The sequence below is a fragment of the Neolamprologus multifasciatus genome, chromosome 5 (genome assembly GCF_963576455.1).
Source record: "Neolamprologus multifasciatus chromosome 5, fNeoMul1.2, whole genome shotgun sequence".
NCBI lineage: Eukaryota > Metazoa > Chordata > Actinopteri > Cichliformes > Cichlidae > Neolamprologus > Neolamprologus multifasciatus.
Window position 1 is genome coordinate 16,736,660 of NC_140443.1, and position 16,274 is coordinate 16,752,933.

The window sequence follows — 16,274 nt, forward strand, 5'->3', positions numbered from 1 at the left end:
GCTTAAAAGTCTCTGGATGTTTGGTTACATTGTAACCTTGGTTCTCTAAATAAGAGACCTAATGCAGCTTGTTCCATTCAAACTGTCACTGTCAGCATGTCTCCACATGCCCTGACTGTTGGGGTCATTCTCCATACATACTAGATATGAAGAAGTACTGATGCAATAGAGAACACCATCTTCCCTCCTTTGGTGGTCCACTCACTCCCTTCTGGTTGCAGCTGTTGTTGAATTTTGCGCTATTCGATTTTATTTATATAGCATCAAATCACAACATTAAGTAAAAGGTGGAAGCCCTTCAGAACAGATTTTCAAGTTCTATTAAAATATATTTTATTTTATTAAAATAAAAAGTTTGGACACGCCTTGTCATTCAATGTTTTTTCTTTATTTTCATGACTATTTACATTGTACATTGTCACTGAAGGCATCAAAACTATGAATGAACACATATGGAATTATGTAGTAAACAAAAAAAGTGTGAAATAACGCAAAACACGTTTTATAGTTTAGATTCTTCAAACTATCCACCCTTCGATCACGGCTGTGCACGCTCTCGGCATTCCCTCGATGAGCTTCATGAGGTTTGTCACCTGAAGTGGTTTTCCAACAGTCTTGATGGAGTTCCCAGAGATGATGAGCACTTGTTGTTCCCGTTGCCTTCACTCTGCGATCCATCTCATCCCAAACCATCTCGACTGGTTTTAGGTCTGGTGACTCTGGAAGCCAGGCCATTCGGCAGCACTCTTCTTGGGCAAATAGCCCTTAAACAGCCTAGAGGTGTGTTTGGGGTCATTGTCCTGTTAAAAAATAAATAATGGTCCAACTAAATGCAAACCAGATGGGATGGCATGTCGCTGCAGGATGCTGTGGTAGCCATGCTGTTCAGTGTGCCTTCAATTTGGAATAAATCCCCAACAGTGTCACCAGCAAAGCAGCATCCATCACACCTCCTCCTCCATGCTTCACAGTGGCTCAGAGACATGACAAGCAAAACCAAACATCTCAGATTTGTACTCATTAGACCAAAGCACAGACTTCCACTGGTCTAATGTCCATTTGTTGTGTTTCTGGGCCACAAACAAATCTCTTCTGCTTGGTGCTTCTCCTTAGTTGTGGTTTCTTAGCAGCTATTTGACCATAAAGGCCTCATTCGCTGTCTCCTCTGAACAGTTGATGTAGAGATGTGTCTGCTACTGGAACTCTGTGTGGCATTTATCTGGGCTCTAATCTGAGGTGCTGTTAACTTGATTTCAATTTTTTCTCTGCTACATTATCATAAATCTTGCTTCAGATATTTGATGTCTTCAGTACGTACTTACAATGTAGAAATGTATATATATATATATATATATATATATATATATATACACACACACACACACACTGCTAATATATTTATTAGCAGTGTGGAAGGACGTCTTAGTAGATGATTTACTTCCATTTAGTTTTATCTTCAAACAATACATTTAATTTACTAAAACGAATAAAAATAAAACACGCTACGCACATTAAACTGTTTCAAACAGCATTTATTGTTGTGTGAGAAAATATTGTCTCGGGCAGATTATAGATCTTGCAATACAATTTAAATGACAAGATCAAAAATCTCCTGTGCCACCAAGGGAAAAAAAACAAACAAAACTTGCAGGCAGGTGCGGCAGCTTCTGCCCACAGAGTTAAGGTCTTGTGCCTCCTCGCTTTTAGAGAATATGTTCCATGTTCCACATGTTGGTGAATACCATCACTGTTACAAAGAGCTACGTAGCATCATACATAAATCTTTTCAATATTTAACTTTTTAAATAACACTCTCAACTGCCACAAATTATAAATTAAAATCTAAACTGATTTTTGCATTCCTTAAATTACTTCATGTAAGCCAATATAAACATACATTTACATATTTACAAAACTATACACATGCACTTTTACTACACTGAGGTTGTATACATGTATGTATAAGCTGTACACACACACACTCTCACGCACGCACACACACACACGGTTTTGCCACACATATGGCTCCAGGAGTCACCAATCCAATCCTTAAAAGTAACCATTTGTGCTTTTCAAGTTTCCTCAGCCACATTTGCATTCAAGTGCAAATTCTTGAGTGAGGATCGCAGTAGACTTTTTTTTGCCCCTCCCTCCCCCACAAACCATCTCACCTCTGTAGTGACTTCACATCTAACTAACCAGGTAGCTGCACCGGGTACGCCGACATTCTCATATCACTGTACAGTTTCACAATATGGAAAAATTAAGTAAACACTCTAAAGTCTCACCAACGACACGTCATAGCTGGACTGAGAGTTTGGGACCTCGGAGCAAATGGAATCACTTGTTCCTTTAATGCTCAATTCAATTAGTTTTTCAAAATATAGTAAAATAAAAAAATATTTTTAGTACTCATTTCCAAAGCGTATGCCTCATCCCTGAAAAAGTTTTTTTTTTAAAATCTATTTCAAAAAACGTAATTTTGTGCTCAAATATAAAACGCTGTTATAACAGATAAATTCCCTTTTTATTTTTTTAAATTCAACTCAGGTGACGTGACTCTGAAGTGACCCTTTTCTGGAAGGAGGAGGAAAAAATATAAATATATATCCAAGAATGCCTGGAAGATTACAGGATACAGTGAGAGAGCTCACTGAGACTTCCAACTACCTGCAGCATTTAGGTGGAGCCAGATGCTCAGCAATATCAGTCAGAGAACAAATGATGCATGGTTATCGTGCATACACCAAGAAATTCCCAGAACTGCTGAATAAACATGAGCACATGTAAAACAAAGTCCTGGAGTCAAATGTTACCAAAAAAAAAAGAAAAAGTTATTTGCACCCCTTCTGGTATAGTTTCAATGTGAATGCCTGCAGTAACAGCTTTGATGTAATACCATGAATATTATCCTCCCATGCATTGCTGCTTATCTTGGTCAGAGAAACAAGAGTCTAAGCAGAGATCCCCCAACCTCCCACTCTCAGCTGTTCTGAAGGAGACCCTGAGGCATTCTTAATCTCTCTCGTGTGTCCAGGTCCTCCTTCCAGTTGGAAGTGGCCTAAACATTTCACAAAAGAGGCATCCAGGAGGCATCATGACAGATGCCTGAACCACCTCAACTGGCTCCTTTCAATATGAAGAAGCTACTCCAACCTCCTCTGGAATAAAGGAGCTTCTCTCCTTGTTGCTAAGAGAGATCCAAAAACCCCTCGGAGGAAGCTCTTTACCACCACTTGTATCCACAATCTTGATCTCACCACCTGCAGCTTGTGGCTTTAGAAGAGGGCGGGAAAAGAAGGTCCACTGATAAATCAACAGCTTCAGCAACACTGCACCAGTCTATCTCTGAATATTAATGGAACAAAACTCATAGTAACTGAACAAACAGAGGATCTGAAGGAGCAGCTTATACATCACCTGCAATATGCAAACAACAACATGCAAATGGTATTATTATTGTTATTATAGAGAACTCTTGAAGACAAACCCGTGTCCATAGCTGTCCAAGTCCAGATATGACGTGGATGGTAAGTGGGACTTTCACACTTCAGTATACACAGTGACGTTTCAATGGCAAATACAATCTAAATATATTTTCAATCAAGAAAATCCCATTCACGATTAAATAATTACACTTTTCTCACGAAAGTCTCGACTCACTTTGGCCTAAAATAAAATCTTTATATGAACACGTAGCAACAGTGGTTGTGGAAAACAATTTTAAAAAAACATACACAAATAAATGAACAAGTAAATCTACAAAAAAGCACTTTTCCCCCTCCTCATTTCAAAAATCAGTTTTAAAAAAAACTTTTTATGCAGATAACCTTCAAATACTACACCTATTGGGAAGTGTTTGTTTTACTTTCCCAAATTTTTTAAGAGCATTGAAGAAGCTTTGTACACACGACCAGGCAGCTTATTTAAGATGATAAAATCTTTAAATTTAAATTTTATATAAATTGTATTTTTTAAATTTTATATAAAATTGGAGGGTGTGAAGTTAAGGTTTCCTCTCACGTGGTTTAAATGTACCATAGCTCGGTCATAAGCAGTGTGCACAGACTTGCGAACGCTGGGTTTTTTGCCTTCCATTAACCGCAGCTTGTCTACAGTGTCGTCCATTCCCAGCGGCAGTAGTTTGTTACGAGGGAGCCATTGCCTGAAAATGAAGAGGGACATTTTTTTTTTCATTTTACGTTTTAAATTTAGGTGACAAAGACTAACACTAAAATTCAACATGAGTTTATCCCTGACTGTGTGAATCTCACCAAGTTCTTTTGGTGTCAAAGAAGAGCACTAAGAAGAGCTTCTGGTCTTCCTCAGTTTGCCTCCATTCACCAAGTTTGAGCACCTCCAGAGGAGGCACAGGAATGGGTATGCCATTGTGGAGAAGTCCTTCCTGGGGCATGTCAGGATCAACAATCTGTAACAGCAGATTATGTCATATACAGCAAATTTAGCAACACAGGAACAAAGTTTATCTAGACCAAGTCTGTCAAACATAAGGCCAGGGGGCAAGAGACTGCCCGACAAAAACTCCAATCCGGTCCATTGGACGGCATTGGAAAATGTGAAGCAGGGAACAAATGTTTGACTTTTCACTGTATTTTCATTAATTTACAACTTTTCCCTCACAGGTATTCATACTACACCCAAGTAATGTGGGGTGGCTGTAGTTTAGGAGGTTGCTCCTTTGTGCCATGTGGGTGATTGTTAGACAGAAAGCACTACAGCATAGAAGAAAGTGCTTGTGTAAATGGGAGAGTGGAAAATCACTACATAAGAGTTTAATTTAGTAATAAATAAACACTATCTACAACCATTTTTATAATGAGTAATGAAACTTGTTTAGTTTGATGGAAAGAGGAGTTTTTTTGGTCCGGCCCATTTAATATCAAAGTGCATTGTATGCAGCCCGCGATGTAAAATGAGTTTGACATCCCTGATTTAGACCATGGAGTGTAAGACTGAATGCATCCTCACCATTGCCGGATACGACGGATATCCCCTGCATTTGGCCCAGACTAGGTCCAGTGGTGCAAGTTTGGTCTCGCTATCTAAAGACAGAAGTGTAGACTTTCCTGTGAACAGGATATCCCAATACATGCAATTAATTTGCATTCATGACAGATTCTGAGCCCAAACTGAGAATGAAATGAAATGTGTATTTTTTTTTATGTGTGTAGGCTAAAAAATTGCTAATCTAAACAGAAAACAGAGCCATTTCACTGTGTTTTGTCTTCTCGTGATACACACCAGATCCGGAGATGTCTCCGTTCTCGCTGCTAGGAACTTTAGCCAAAGCAGGTTTACCCCGACTGCGTTTGGGAGGGGAGACACTGCAGAGAGGAGTGGAAACCAAAACAAGAAGGACCTTTTTAAATTCAAGTCAAATTTATGGAAAAAACGTGCATGCTTCAGTTCAGCACTAGTTTTTCCTGTCCTACTCATACTCACCTTAGGTTGGAGTCGTCTTCATCGTGTTCTGCAGAGCTGTGCTTTCCATTTGTCAGGCCTAGCAACACCACAAACCACATGGTGACAAATACAGACTTTCTTCCCCCTGCTTTCTTTAGAAAATCAAATATCTGTAATGCAGTGATCCATCCGGTCCTTACCTCCTTCTGTGGGTGGAGGAGGGAGTTTGTCTGCCTCACTTTCTGAGCTGTGGCCTCTAGACCTCAGGCGGTGTGAGGAGGGAGAAGGAGGTGCTGGGGAGGCGTTTGGGGTAGGAGGTAATGTGGTGATGTTGTTCACACTGGGTGAATTCGGGCTGGTGGCGGTGCTATCCAACCCGTTGCTTTTAGCCTCAGAGGTTTTACCGTTCTGTTGTGGAAGGGACTTGTTCTTCACCATTCGCGCGCCATTTTTTGCTTTCTTAAACAAAACTGACGTGCGACGACCGACTCCCACCAGAGACAGTGTTGGAGGCGTGCCCAGTGGCGTGACCTCGTGAACAGCGTCTGGTTCCGAAGAAGGCGTTTCTCCGACTTCAGCCTCATCTTCGCCTTGGCTTTTGCTTCCACTCCGGGAGGACCTCTGACGTTTGTAGGAACGTCCGGGTGACCTTCGTCCTCCTGTTACAATGCCCAGGACAGGGGGCTCCAAGGGAGCATCGCCTGGCAGTGGTGATGATACTGGGCAGGTAAGCTCTAGCACAGGTGGAGAGTCATCTGGATAAAAGAGAATTTTTTTTTCATCTTACAAGTAATTCATCACCTAAAATCTTCACTGGATGCAGATTTTCCAGTTTTAGAATTTAACTTTGCTAAATTAAAACTGAAAAAAGCTAGATATTAGACTATGAATTATATTAAAAAAACAATAATAAGTAATAGTAATTATGTATAAACTGCACAATTACTGGCTTAATTACCTGCTCTAGGGTTTGACACTGCTGTCAATAGTCCATTCTCCACATTTGTCTTCTCCCTTTTCTTTTCCTTCTTCTTCTCTGCCTCGTCTTCCTCCTCCTCCTCTCCCTCTTCTTCCTTTCCTTCATCCACCTTCTCAATGCCATTCACAGACTGAGCACTTTGCTGCTGGTTCATCTTCTGCCTCAGAGTGTTGATCTCTCGGCGCAGCAGCCTAATGCGCTTGGTGCGGCCGCCGCTGGTACGCATGGATGCGACCACGTCCAGTTTATCCAGTAAGGCCTTTAGTTGCTCCTCTGTGGTTAAGTGCAGTCTGTTCTCTGGGTCCAACAGAGAGTCAACTACAGAGATTACAACCACAAAAACAAGAAGGATGAACAAATGAAGCCTGAGGGTTACATTCAAGAAAAGATGCGATCTATGTCCCGTGCTCAACTCACCATCATCCCATGTACAGTTGTAGAAGCCATGTTTGTTTGGAGCCTCTGGCAGGTGCATGCCTGTACTGGGGTCCAGACCGATGCTCTGAGACTGCCTGTGGGCGTGGCGGAGAACGGCACCTCCCACCTCCCGCAGTTGTAAGGCTGCTCTGTGGAACATGGTGTCCTTGGAGTTGTACTTGAGGCAGTTCGAGATCATGAGGTCGAAGTCCTCTTCTAGGTCAGTGATGGAACAGTAGGCATGTCCCTCCAGTTTGGTGCGCATAGTGGAGAAGTCCATGGGTTGAGTAATAAACTCCAGGTAATCTGGGACCTCAGCGAATCACAGAAAAAAGGAATGTCAGCAGAGTCACAGTACAGTCAAAGTAGCCATGCTGCTGAGTGAAGAGTACATTCAGAACAGGCTGCTGTCTAACTGCACCAACCTCTGACAGATTGACGGGCTGAGAGAAGATTTTGGCTGTGTCCTTCTCTTGTAGTTGCTCCAGGGTGGATCTCAGAAGCACCAGCGCAGGAGTCAACTTCAGCTCAAGAGCAGCCTGCTGAATTTTCATCTGAGTGCAGTGACATAATCACACAGGGGAGAATACAAGGTCACTCTGTGGGGTGCAAAAGAATGACAAATGCTGCGGGGAACAGAAATTCATGCTCCCTTGAACTGTTATGTTAATTTCATCTTAATCAGCTGGTGATTTCTTAAATTAAAACATTCAATGTTTGGTCTATAAACTTTCAAAAACAGCAAAATCCTCAGAAGGTTTTTTCCAACTGTGAAATATGTAGATTTCAAATCATAGATCAACAACTACTTGGATTTTGCCAGAAAAATTAACTCAAGAATATGAGAGATTAACTGTATTTTTTTTTTCATTTACAGTCGTTTCAGCTCTTCTGCAACAATGACTGACAATATTTGATAATGTAACTCATCTCATGCCTCAGACTTCCTTTTAAACACACCTGTTCTCTCTTTAGCCGCTCCCTCTTGCGGATGAGCTCCACCAAAAGTCTCGCTCTTTCCAGGTCTTGCCTCAACTTTTGCCAGTATCGCAGCTCCTCTCGCGCGGCACTCAGCTTTTCATCAGGCTCCCTCTGAAAATGATAGAAAAAGCTTTAAAAAACACCATAATTGTTCTTTTTGTCTCTCTCTGTCCAGATGAACAGCATCAAGTTTCGGGGATCTACACAAGCTGCACATCCAAAGCTGTTATAAAAGTTTAAAAGAAATCGAAAGAACGCGAGTTGAAATAAAGTATATTTACCAACTTAGCAACTGTGAACAAATCTCTTTTATCAGCGGTGTATTGCGTAGGACATCTTTGCCATCTCTGATAATAACTAACGACACATTTTCACAACATTTTACAGGCCATCTCGACACATTGCCCAGCAGCAGCAGCAGCAGAACTGTGAAGGATTTTGTGGAAGCTTGCCATATTCAAAATCAGCCACTGCAAAGTGTGATTTCTGGGCTTATGTTGGATTTCAGTGTGTGAGGACGGAGAATAAAGTGTGAAGTGATTTTATTCCCGTGACTTGGCTGATTTTGATCTGAACAGACTGGCTCTCTGAAGCCTCAGACACCAGTTACATCCTCCACTGACAGCAGAATAGAAATATTTCATTTTATTTTGTCATTTATATAATTTAAACACTCAGCTGCATTCATATTGTTTTTGCTGCTATCAGTACAGACACCAGCTTTACAGAAGTGAGAGATCTGACTACAGTCACATGGGTCAGCGATGGCAAAACCACAGGTGCTACGTTTGCAGTTGCATGTGTGAATGCTAAAAATGTAGATTGTTTATTTTCATTTGTGCTCAGTCATTTACACACCACTGCAGTGCAGTTAGTACTGAACAGTCACTGTTGTGTTATAGGTACATTTGATGACGTCTCTCCTCACCTGCTCTGCAGTCCTGTGGGCCTGTAGGTGGGAATGAAGCCGCCGTATTAAAGGCATCCCATTTCGGGACTGTCGTTTCAGCAACCAGTAGTTATGAAGCCGCTGCATGAACTGGTTCTTTCTCTGGACTTCAGCTCCTGTGCAGATCTTGTTCAGCCTGTTGAGACACAATGTGAGAGTTTATAGATTAAAATACAAGTATTAACATTATAACCACTGGATAGTGACATTATGATAAGGCTATCTGTAAAAATCTCTCAGTGACATAGATTAAAATCAGACAGCAGATGGTAAACTATGGAAATTTGTACAGTATGCAAATGACACACCTGTGCGACGGGATCTGAGGCACCAGCAGCACAGGAATATTGGAGCGACGTGACCCACCAGACCCTTTTGAATTCTTCTTCTTTTGTCCTTTGGTAGCTTTCTTGTTTGGTGATGAGGGGGGACTCTGAGTATAAGACCGCTGACCCCGATTACCCCTGCCCCCCACGAGCCTCCCTTCCACCGACTCATCTCCAGACCCGTCTCGCCGAGACCCAACAGGAGAGTGATGCTCACAGAAAGCAGTCTTCTTCACGGAGAAGGTGGTGCCATTAACACCCGTCTCCCGGACTGGGTCTATCTTCATGAACAAGCCAGCCTTCTGGGCGCAGGTGACGTGAAAAGCCCTGTAACAGTTGGCTTTGTGGCACTGAATGGAGGCTCCCCTGCCTTTCTGCTTACACAGGTAGCAGGTGAGCTTCCAGCGAGCGGGAGGGATGTTACTGACCCCCTCCACGGGCTCAAGGAACACCGTGTTGGCAAAGCAAACTTCTGGGATCCATATGGCACAGACAACATGGGCCCAACGCCCATCGCTTGTCTGTTTGAAGGCACCTCCTCGGTTGGGACAGAGAACACAGTCTACAGGGCGGGAGGGGGACTGCAGGCAGCAGCGGCACAGCCACTGGCCCTCGGGGACGTAGGGCACACCGTAACACTCCTGGTGGACGGCCAGGTTACAGATGTCACAGAACAGGATGACGTTACTGTTCAGACATTCGTCATCCAAGCAGACGCAGCAAAAGGCATCCTCGTCGACAGCATTCTGGGACAGAGCCTGGCTGCGGGACTCCAAGATGGATTCCCTCTCCAGGCGGTCGATGAGCAGCTCAAAAGTGTCCGGAGATACGGAGGCATGGCCATCAGACACCCTCTTCTGGTTCACCATCTCCAGCCAGGCGAGGTCCTCCTCGTCCATGTCGTACTCTGCCACGCTGTCCTGCTCCTCCCCGGATTTTTCTATGTAACGATAGTAGGCTGCCGGGAGAGGAGGCGCCTCTGTGGGGGAAACCGAACTCAGCACGCGGAAGGTCGGCTCAGGCAGAGGTGTTTGGAGGGCCGGCTGCTGGAAGGAAAAAGCCGATCCTGTGTGCTGATTAGAGCTGGAGCGCTGGTTCTGGTTTGACGTGTTTTTACCACTCCTCCTGTTTTTGCCGTTTGCGGGTTTCCTCCACGTCCTGGTTTTACTCTGTGTCTGCTCACTGTTCTCCTTGTTACTGTTGCACTCTGCAATGTCCTGGGCCATCATCTCGTCCTCTGTGATAACTGGCAGAGGATCTGTGATGTTAATCCGATGGAGTCTTCCATCTAGGTCCACTTCCACTATTTTCTGAGCCTGAGCGTATGTCAAAGTCTCCCTGGATGGAGAGAGCTGCAGTCTGTAAGGGGAGGGGGGCCGCAACTGGCCAGATGTACCCCTGCCCCTTCCTCTCCCTCTGCCTCGACCCCTACCCATGCTGAGTCTGCTAACAACTGCCTCGCATTCCCACCTCCTCGTCTTCTGCATGGGACTTTGCACTAGCTCCCTTAGAAATAGAGAAGAAAAATGTTTAATGCAACGATTGAAATTGCAGCGTCAACACTATTTGGTACTTTGTGAAATTATATGCAAAGATTTACTGTAGCTGCTGTATATTCACATTGGAGAGCACGGAAGATATAAAAGCTTAGGGGAGAAAAACAGAGTGCCTATATTAAGATTAGTGAAAACAAAAAACAACATATCACCAAATTTCTTCTACAAGCAACTTTCGCCACTCAGTAGCCACCTTGGTAACTCATTTAGGCAGCTATTTTGATACCCTAATGAGGCAAAATAACTATCATTTCAAAGGGGCATTAAACCTGCATGCATACAATTCACAGTCTGGCCATTTTTTCTACTACACATTTGCAAAAATTCAAAACAACACAGCTTCCCTTAAGGATTCATCCAGAGTGCAGACACGAGCCAAACACAAAGAAAAATGGCAAAGCACACAAACCTACACCTTTGCTGCAAAATTCAATTCAATTTTATTTATATAGCGCCAAATCACAACAACAGTCGCCTCAAGGCACTTTATATTGTACAGTAGATCGCACAAAAAGCAAGTAGAAACGCCTGCTACAATACAGCTGAAACTATCATGAACCTCAGTCGTGCATGTGCGTCAGACAATAAAACAACTGGTTGACTGCCAATTCTGCCATTACAGATTTCAAATCATCTTTGGTCCTGATTAAGCTCACTGGGTTAAGCAGGCAACCCCTCTGGCATATGGCTAATGTGATGGCCTGGGTTCAGTTTTTGTTGTCTTCTTACTACTATCCTACCAAATAAGGGCTAAAAAGCCCCCTACCCAAAATACATGTTCTTTTAATGCTCTATCTATGTCTTATTTAGTCACTGGGATCACGTTGTTTGGATTAACAATGAAAGCATTTCACATTAAAACTGTCTGTTTAATTTTATTTCTACAAGACAAGCAAAACGTTACATATAATTTTTGGCTGCAATTTTGGTAATGTGGAAGGTAATTTATGGTGCACCAATTTATGTACAGCATTACCTGTATATGGTTCAAATGACAAGTAAAGTGATTTGACTTGATGTTGCACTGTACCTATTGTGTACTAACGATGAATCCAATTTGACAGGGGCCCATTTATTTTTCTATTATTTTCATTATTATTGCACTTTTCCAATATTCGGGAATAATTTGCAAAATTTACCGACCAATATAAAGCAACACTCAATAATCTGCTCTGCCAGGTAAAGTAGTTTTTGTATCCCTGTGGCTCTTAATGTGGTTTTCTGTATGTAAATTAAGGGTCACACCCAGCAGTCACACATTACATATATTTTTATCGCCACATTTCCAGAGTAAGAAAAATAAAGCCCCTAAAACACAAAGCGTTATAAAGACGTAATGAGAATATATAGGTTTTATGTATCCATTAACGTGTTTTTTTAAATTAATTCTGCCCTAAAAGCTTGCTTTATTCTGTTTATTGGTGTTTTCTTTTTTATTCCTGTGTAAATAATTACAGGGTAAAAGGGGGTCAGCTCGGGTGCTGTGCTCTGTAATAACACAGTAAGCACTCATGTTGCACAAACACAACTACAGTAACTTGCACTGCTTGCATCTCGCCTCTCTCACCATTGGTCAAAAGGGGAGTCCGTAACGCGAGCACAAGTCTCGCCCACCAATAAAACGCTAGCACCATGTTTTTTTTCTACCCCCTTGTTGCTGTGCGTAGTTAGGTTGAAGCGCGCTAAATACCAACCCGAGTATCTAACATCTGTCAGCCATTTTAGGCGCACAACAGCAGAGACAACGACTGTATTGCAAGTTGATTAGCAGCCCAATTATACATGCAAACAGCAGCCAGAGAGCAGGTGCACTGTATGCACCGAGTCCGAATGCATATTACATTGCATGTATGCTTTAGATCACGACAGTGCAAACGTGCAACGTTTTCGGGTATTGCTTTGTAGTCCAGACCCCTGCAAAAAAAAAAAAGACCGTCTCTTTGCCGATGTGATAACGTTTCTCGGTCGGACAGGACACACGGATGCCGTGTGACAGAAAGGCTGATTTTCCTATCAGTCCTGAAAGTGCCCTTTAAAAAACACACCAGAGTTGTTTACCTTGTTCAGTCGTCCTCTGCAGTGCGAGTGCCCGACAGAAAAACTGCACCAAGCTAAATGTCAGCTACTGACAGACTACAATCAAGGCAGACATGCTAGCCGTTAGCTTAGCTAGCCGGTAATTTCAGGAGCGACAGCGTCATCTTCAGCACTCCCGTTCTCCGCCGTGACTGCGCTTAAACACACAAACTCGACTCGGTTTCATTGGTGTGGTTTTAATCTTTCAAACGATAGTGGTCATCAAACTAGGGACACCGAAATCCTGAAGATATCAAATTAATGTACCTTGGATGAGGCTAAATATTCAGTCAAGATGGCTTGAAAAATACGCCCCTTTAGAAAAAACCCACCTCAGCCAATCACAGGGCGCCGCTGCACCTCGCATTCAACGCGCACCGACTTCTGATTGGTCGATGCGCTAAAGCGGACTCATCGGACTCGTTCTAGAGCTCATCATCGAAAGAAGCGGTGAGGAAAACAACCGGAAATTTATTGCGCGCCTTCTGGCCTTGTCTCCCATCTCCTCCAGACCAGCGCAGTACCTGTTTCACCACATTTTCAAAGGGGAACATGCGGGTTAGTTTGTGGAGCTCGTAGCATAAACGATCCAGTGAAGAAGACACATTGCTGCTACCATCAGGACTGTTACCTGTCTATTTATTATTTTCATTTGTGATTACAATTTTATTCTGACGGTATGGGTGTTTATGCTTGTTTGTGTGCACAACAGTGCTCCCTTCCTTTAAAGGCCTAAGGCTACCTGAATATTGTTGCTTACTGATTTCTTAAACATGACAATGAGTTCGCCAAACTCCAATCACCCCCACAGTCACCAAGCCTCGAGCCAACAGAGCACCTTTAGGAGGATGAGGTGGAAGTGATGGGAGAGTCACATGGCGGTACAGCTGGCAACCATACTGAAATGATAACTTCTGCTGTTGTCATGTCAATCTGGACCAAACCTTTTGAGGAACGTTTACAGGACCTTGTTGAATCTATGTCATGAAGACTTAAAGCATTTGGCTTGATGCACGCTCAGTCATCCATGTAAGGACATACCGCTACGTCCAGATGAACAGAACTGGAATTAAGTATGGAATTAAAACACTTGTGTAGGTAAAGTGGGGTCCAACAACAGTATGCCAAAAACTCCAACATCCAGCAACAACAGCAGGAAAATGCCTCAACATTATGTTCTATAACAACAGAAAGGAGCAGAAAACACAACGCACTTAGTGTTTACGAGGAGAAACGTTTTCCATCGCCCTTTTCATTGGTAGAGATTTTTTAACCACGTGAGCATGAACACTATGAAAAGGAGTTCCAATACGGAGAGTCGAACCCGGGCCGCCTGGGTGAAAACCAGGAATCCTAACCGCTGGGACTTACGTTCACTTCAGGGATGTGTGCGGATGAAAAAAAAAAAAAGTTGAATAATGAGGAAACTTCTCCACAGTCCTTCGTAGTGGGTCTAGTGGATTTGTTGGCAGTCACTGGCAGCTGTCACTGCTTCATTTAGACCCGTTTGGAGCGATTTTCTTGCTGCTGTGAATTTAAAATTTCGACTTTCTTTGGGAAATAAAAAAAATAACAATAATACGACTTCATCACTGGCTAAATGAAGGAAATTTCATTAAATTACTTTGAAGCCACGCCGATACTTTTTGTGCACACAACGGCAACCCCAACGGACCGTCTTCATGACAACCGAGCGAGCTCCACCCACTGCAGATGTAGACTGACGTTTGACAGCTCTGAATAGATTTGTGTTTGTCACATGTGTAGTTTCAAGACCATATCCGCACGAAAGAAAACACAAAGCCTCTTGCATGGGTTATTTTTTATTTTGTTTTTACATTTTATTTCCCACAGACCCTTTCTGCATGTCTCTATCGGCTTCTTTCATTTCTCTAATGTGTACCTCCTGGTCTACTCAGACCTGACCTGACCTAGAAGGTCATGTTGAAAGGACAGAGGAGGCTTGATCAAGTATGCATGGGTGTGTCCTCCGGGGGAACATAAAGCCTTTAAAGCGCATTTGTGTGCTTCTTGTGCTTCTGTTATAGCCACTTCCTGTTTTCTGTTGGTTATCACAGTTGCTAGTGAGATTTTTTTTCTTTATTTGCTTCCTGTCTTTATTTTTGATCTCTTTTGCCATCCTCATCAGTTTCCCCTGCCATCATCTTCTTAGTTTTTTGTGTGCCCCCAATCGGTTTCCCAGGTTTTACCAATTGCTCGTTTTCTTTGCTGGTGTTCCTCATGCCATCTCAGTTTTTGGTTGGTTTACTTTGTTGGACCTCTTCACTGCCAGCATCCCGCAGCTAGCCCCTTTTAGTTATTTCAGTAAATACCCTTAAACATCAAGCCACATTTGATTTTATTCATACAAATTATTGATGCTGCCATCAGCTGAGTGGACAAAACCCAATTCTATAAGCATGATTACAGCTAAAATTTTGACCTTCTGGTCCTGGATTTGAGCAGCTTGTATGTTTCCAGTGTGTCTGAGTGGGGTTTTTTTTCCTTCCCATGTACTTTGGCTTCCTCCCACAACTTAAAAGCATGCATCGGGCTAGTTTTATTGGTGATTCTTATCAGACTGTAGGCTTGAATAGTTGTCTATGTATTAGTCTATGTAAAATGGGGAAAAGTTGTCTCGGTATAAGAAGGAAACAAATCCTAATAGTGCTCTGGAGAAAACCACCACACTTACAGGAAATAAGCAATACATTTTTTTCTTTTCATAGCAGACTACTGCACTGGGGGTGCAATTCCGGTCCGCAGTCCATGGCCTAAGAACATGGTCTGAGTTTTCAGCCTGGTTATAGACAGGAAAAGATGGTCACTCGACGAAATAAGCAGTCAATCATATGTTGATCTTGTAGCTTCCTAAAAGAGTTTCCACCCACCTTCCACTTAAAAAAGCTTTGTGTTGGTGGGAGTGAGTTTCTACATTAAGTCCTGGGAATGCCACTTTCAATCTCTTGGTCTTAGTGCTTCCATCAGGTTGGCCACCTACTAATTGTGCAGTAGGCTTTTCCTCCTTTAAATCCCATAATACATACGTTGCTAGCATCAGTTCCCAGTCCATTTTTTTCTTAAAAACTCCACATATTCCCTTAAAAATGGATCTTCTTTCCACTAAAAAAGGACCGGCCAGTCCAGGATAAAGCCATTTGCATTAAAGGCGTGCTTTTCCCCATACAACTAATTCAATCAGCTCCTCGTGTGCTCTCCAACACCTTTGTTTCCTGCCTCTCCACACCAGAGTTTCCCCCTTTCTGTCCTCATCAAAAAGGGCTCCAAACCCACACTAACAGTATTCAACTTCAAATAGCTGGCAGCTAGACAAGAGGGGAACCTCCCACGTGGATGTGGCTAAAGTCCACACATCAAATAAATAAATAAAAACATGCAAAAGAAGAAGAATAGTCCTAAGCCAATAGCTGGCAGAAGATCCTCATAATGATTCCACTATGCCACATTCTACAATGTTACAACATTAGCCCTGCAACAGAAGAGTGACCTGTAGATGGTTTAGTGGGACAGGTTTTTAGGAAAAGGTAGTTCAATCATATTTCAGT

At 42.7% G+C, this 16,274-nt stretch overlaps 1 protein-coding gene across 4 annotated transcripts; it reads right to left on the bottom strand.

Annotated features, from left to right (window-relative positions):
- Positions 1 to 1,511: 1,511 nt before the first annotated feature.
- Positions 1,512 to 14,374, bottom strand: brpf3a (bromodomain and PHD finger containing, 3a). 4 transcript variants are annotated; one of them, XM_085160107.1, is made up of 13 exons: positions 14,080 to 14,374; positions 9,059 to 10,582; positions 8,730 to 8,886; positions 7,781 to 7,912; positions 7,246 to 7,374; positions 6,821 to 7,133; positions 6,383 to 6,721; positions 5,625 to 6,179; positions 5,464 to 5,521; positions 5,263 to 5,345; positions 4,990 to 5,087; positions 4,275 to 4,429; positions 1,512 to 4,165 (listed from the first exon to the last, which is right to left on the bottom strand). In XM_085160107.1, the coding sequence occupies exons 2-13, from the start codon at positions 10,561 to 10,563 to the stop codon at positions 3,982 to 3,984; spliced, it is 3,708 nt and encodes a 1,235-aa protein (XP_085016233.1). In that variant the 5' UTR covers positions 10,564 to 10,582; positions 14,080 to 14,374; the 3' UTR covers positions 1,512 to 3,981. The 4 variants fall into 4 exon arrangements, with proteins under 4 accessions (XP_085016233.1, XP_085016235.1, XP_085016232.1 ...); XM_085160109.1 differs by lacking the exon at positions 14,080 to 14,374 and adding an exon at positions 12,691 to 13,035 and having other exon boundaries at positions 4,990 to 5,063; XM_085160106.1 differs by lacking the exon at positions 14,080 to 14,374 and adding an exon at positions 12,691 to 13,035.
- Positions 14,375 to 16,274: the final 1,900 nt, after the last annotated feature.

Coding starts and splice junctions, on each gene's coding strand:
- brpf3a (XM_085160107.1), bottom strand. CDS start 10,563: ATGCAGAAGACGAGGAGGTGGGAATGCGAGGCAGTTGTTAGCAGACTC. Junction 7,134..7,245: donor AGCCCGTCAATCTGTCAGAG/GTTGGTGCAGTT, acceptor TGATTCGCTGAG/GTCCCAGATTACCTGGAGTT. Junction 5,088..5,262: donor CGGAGACATCTCCGGATCTG/GTGTGTATCACG, acceptor TCCTGTTCACAG/GAAAGTCTACACTTCTGTCT.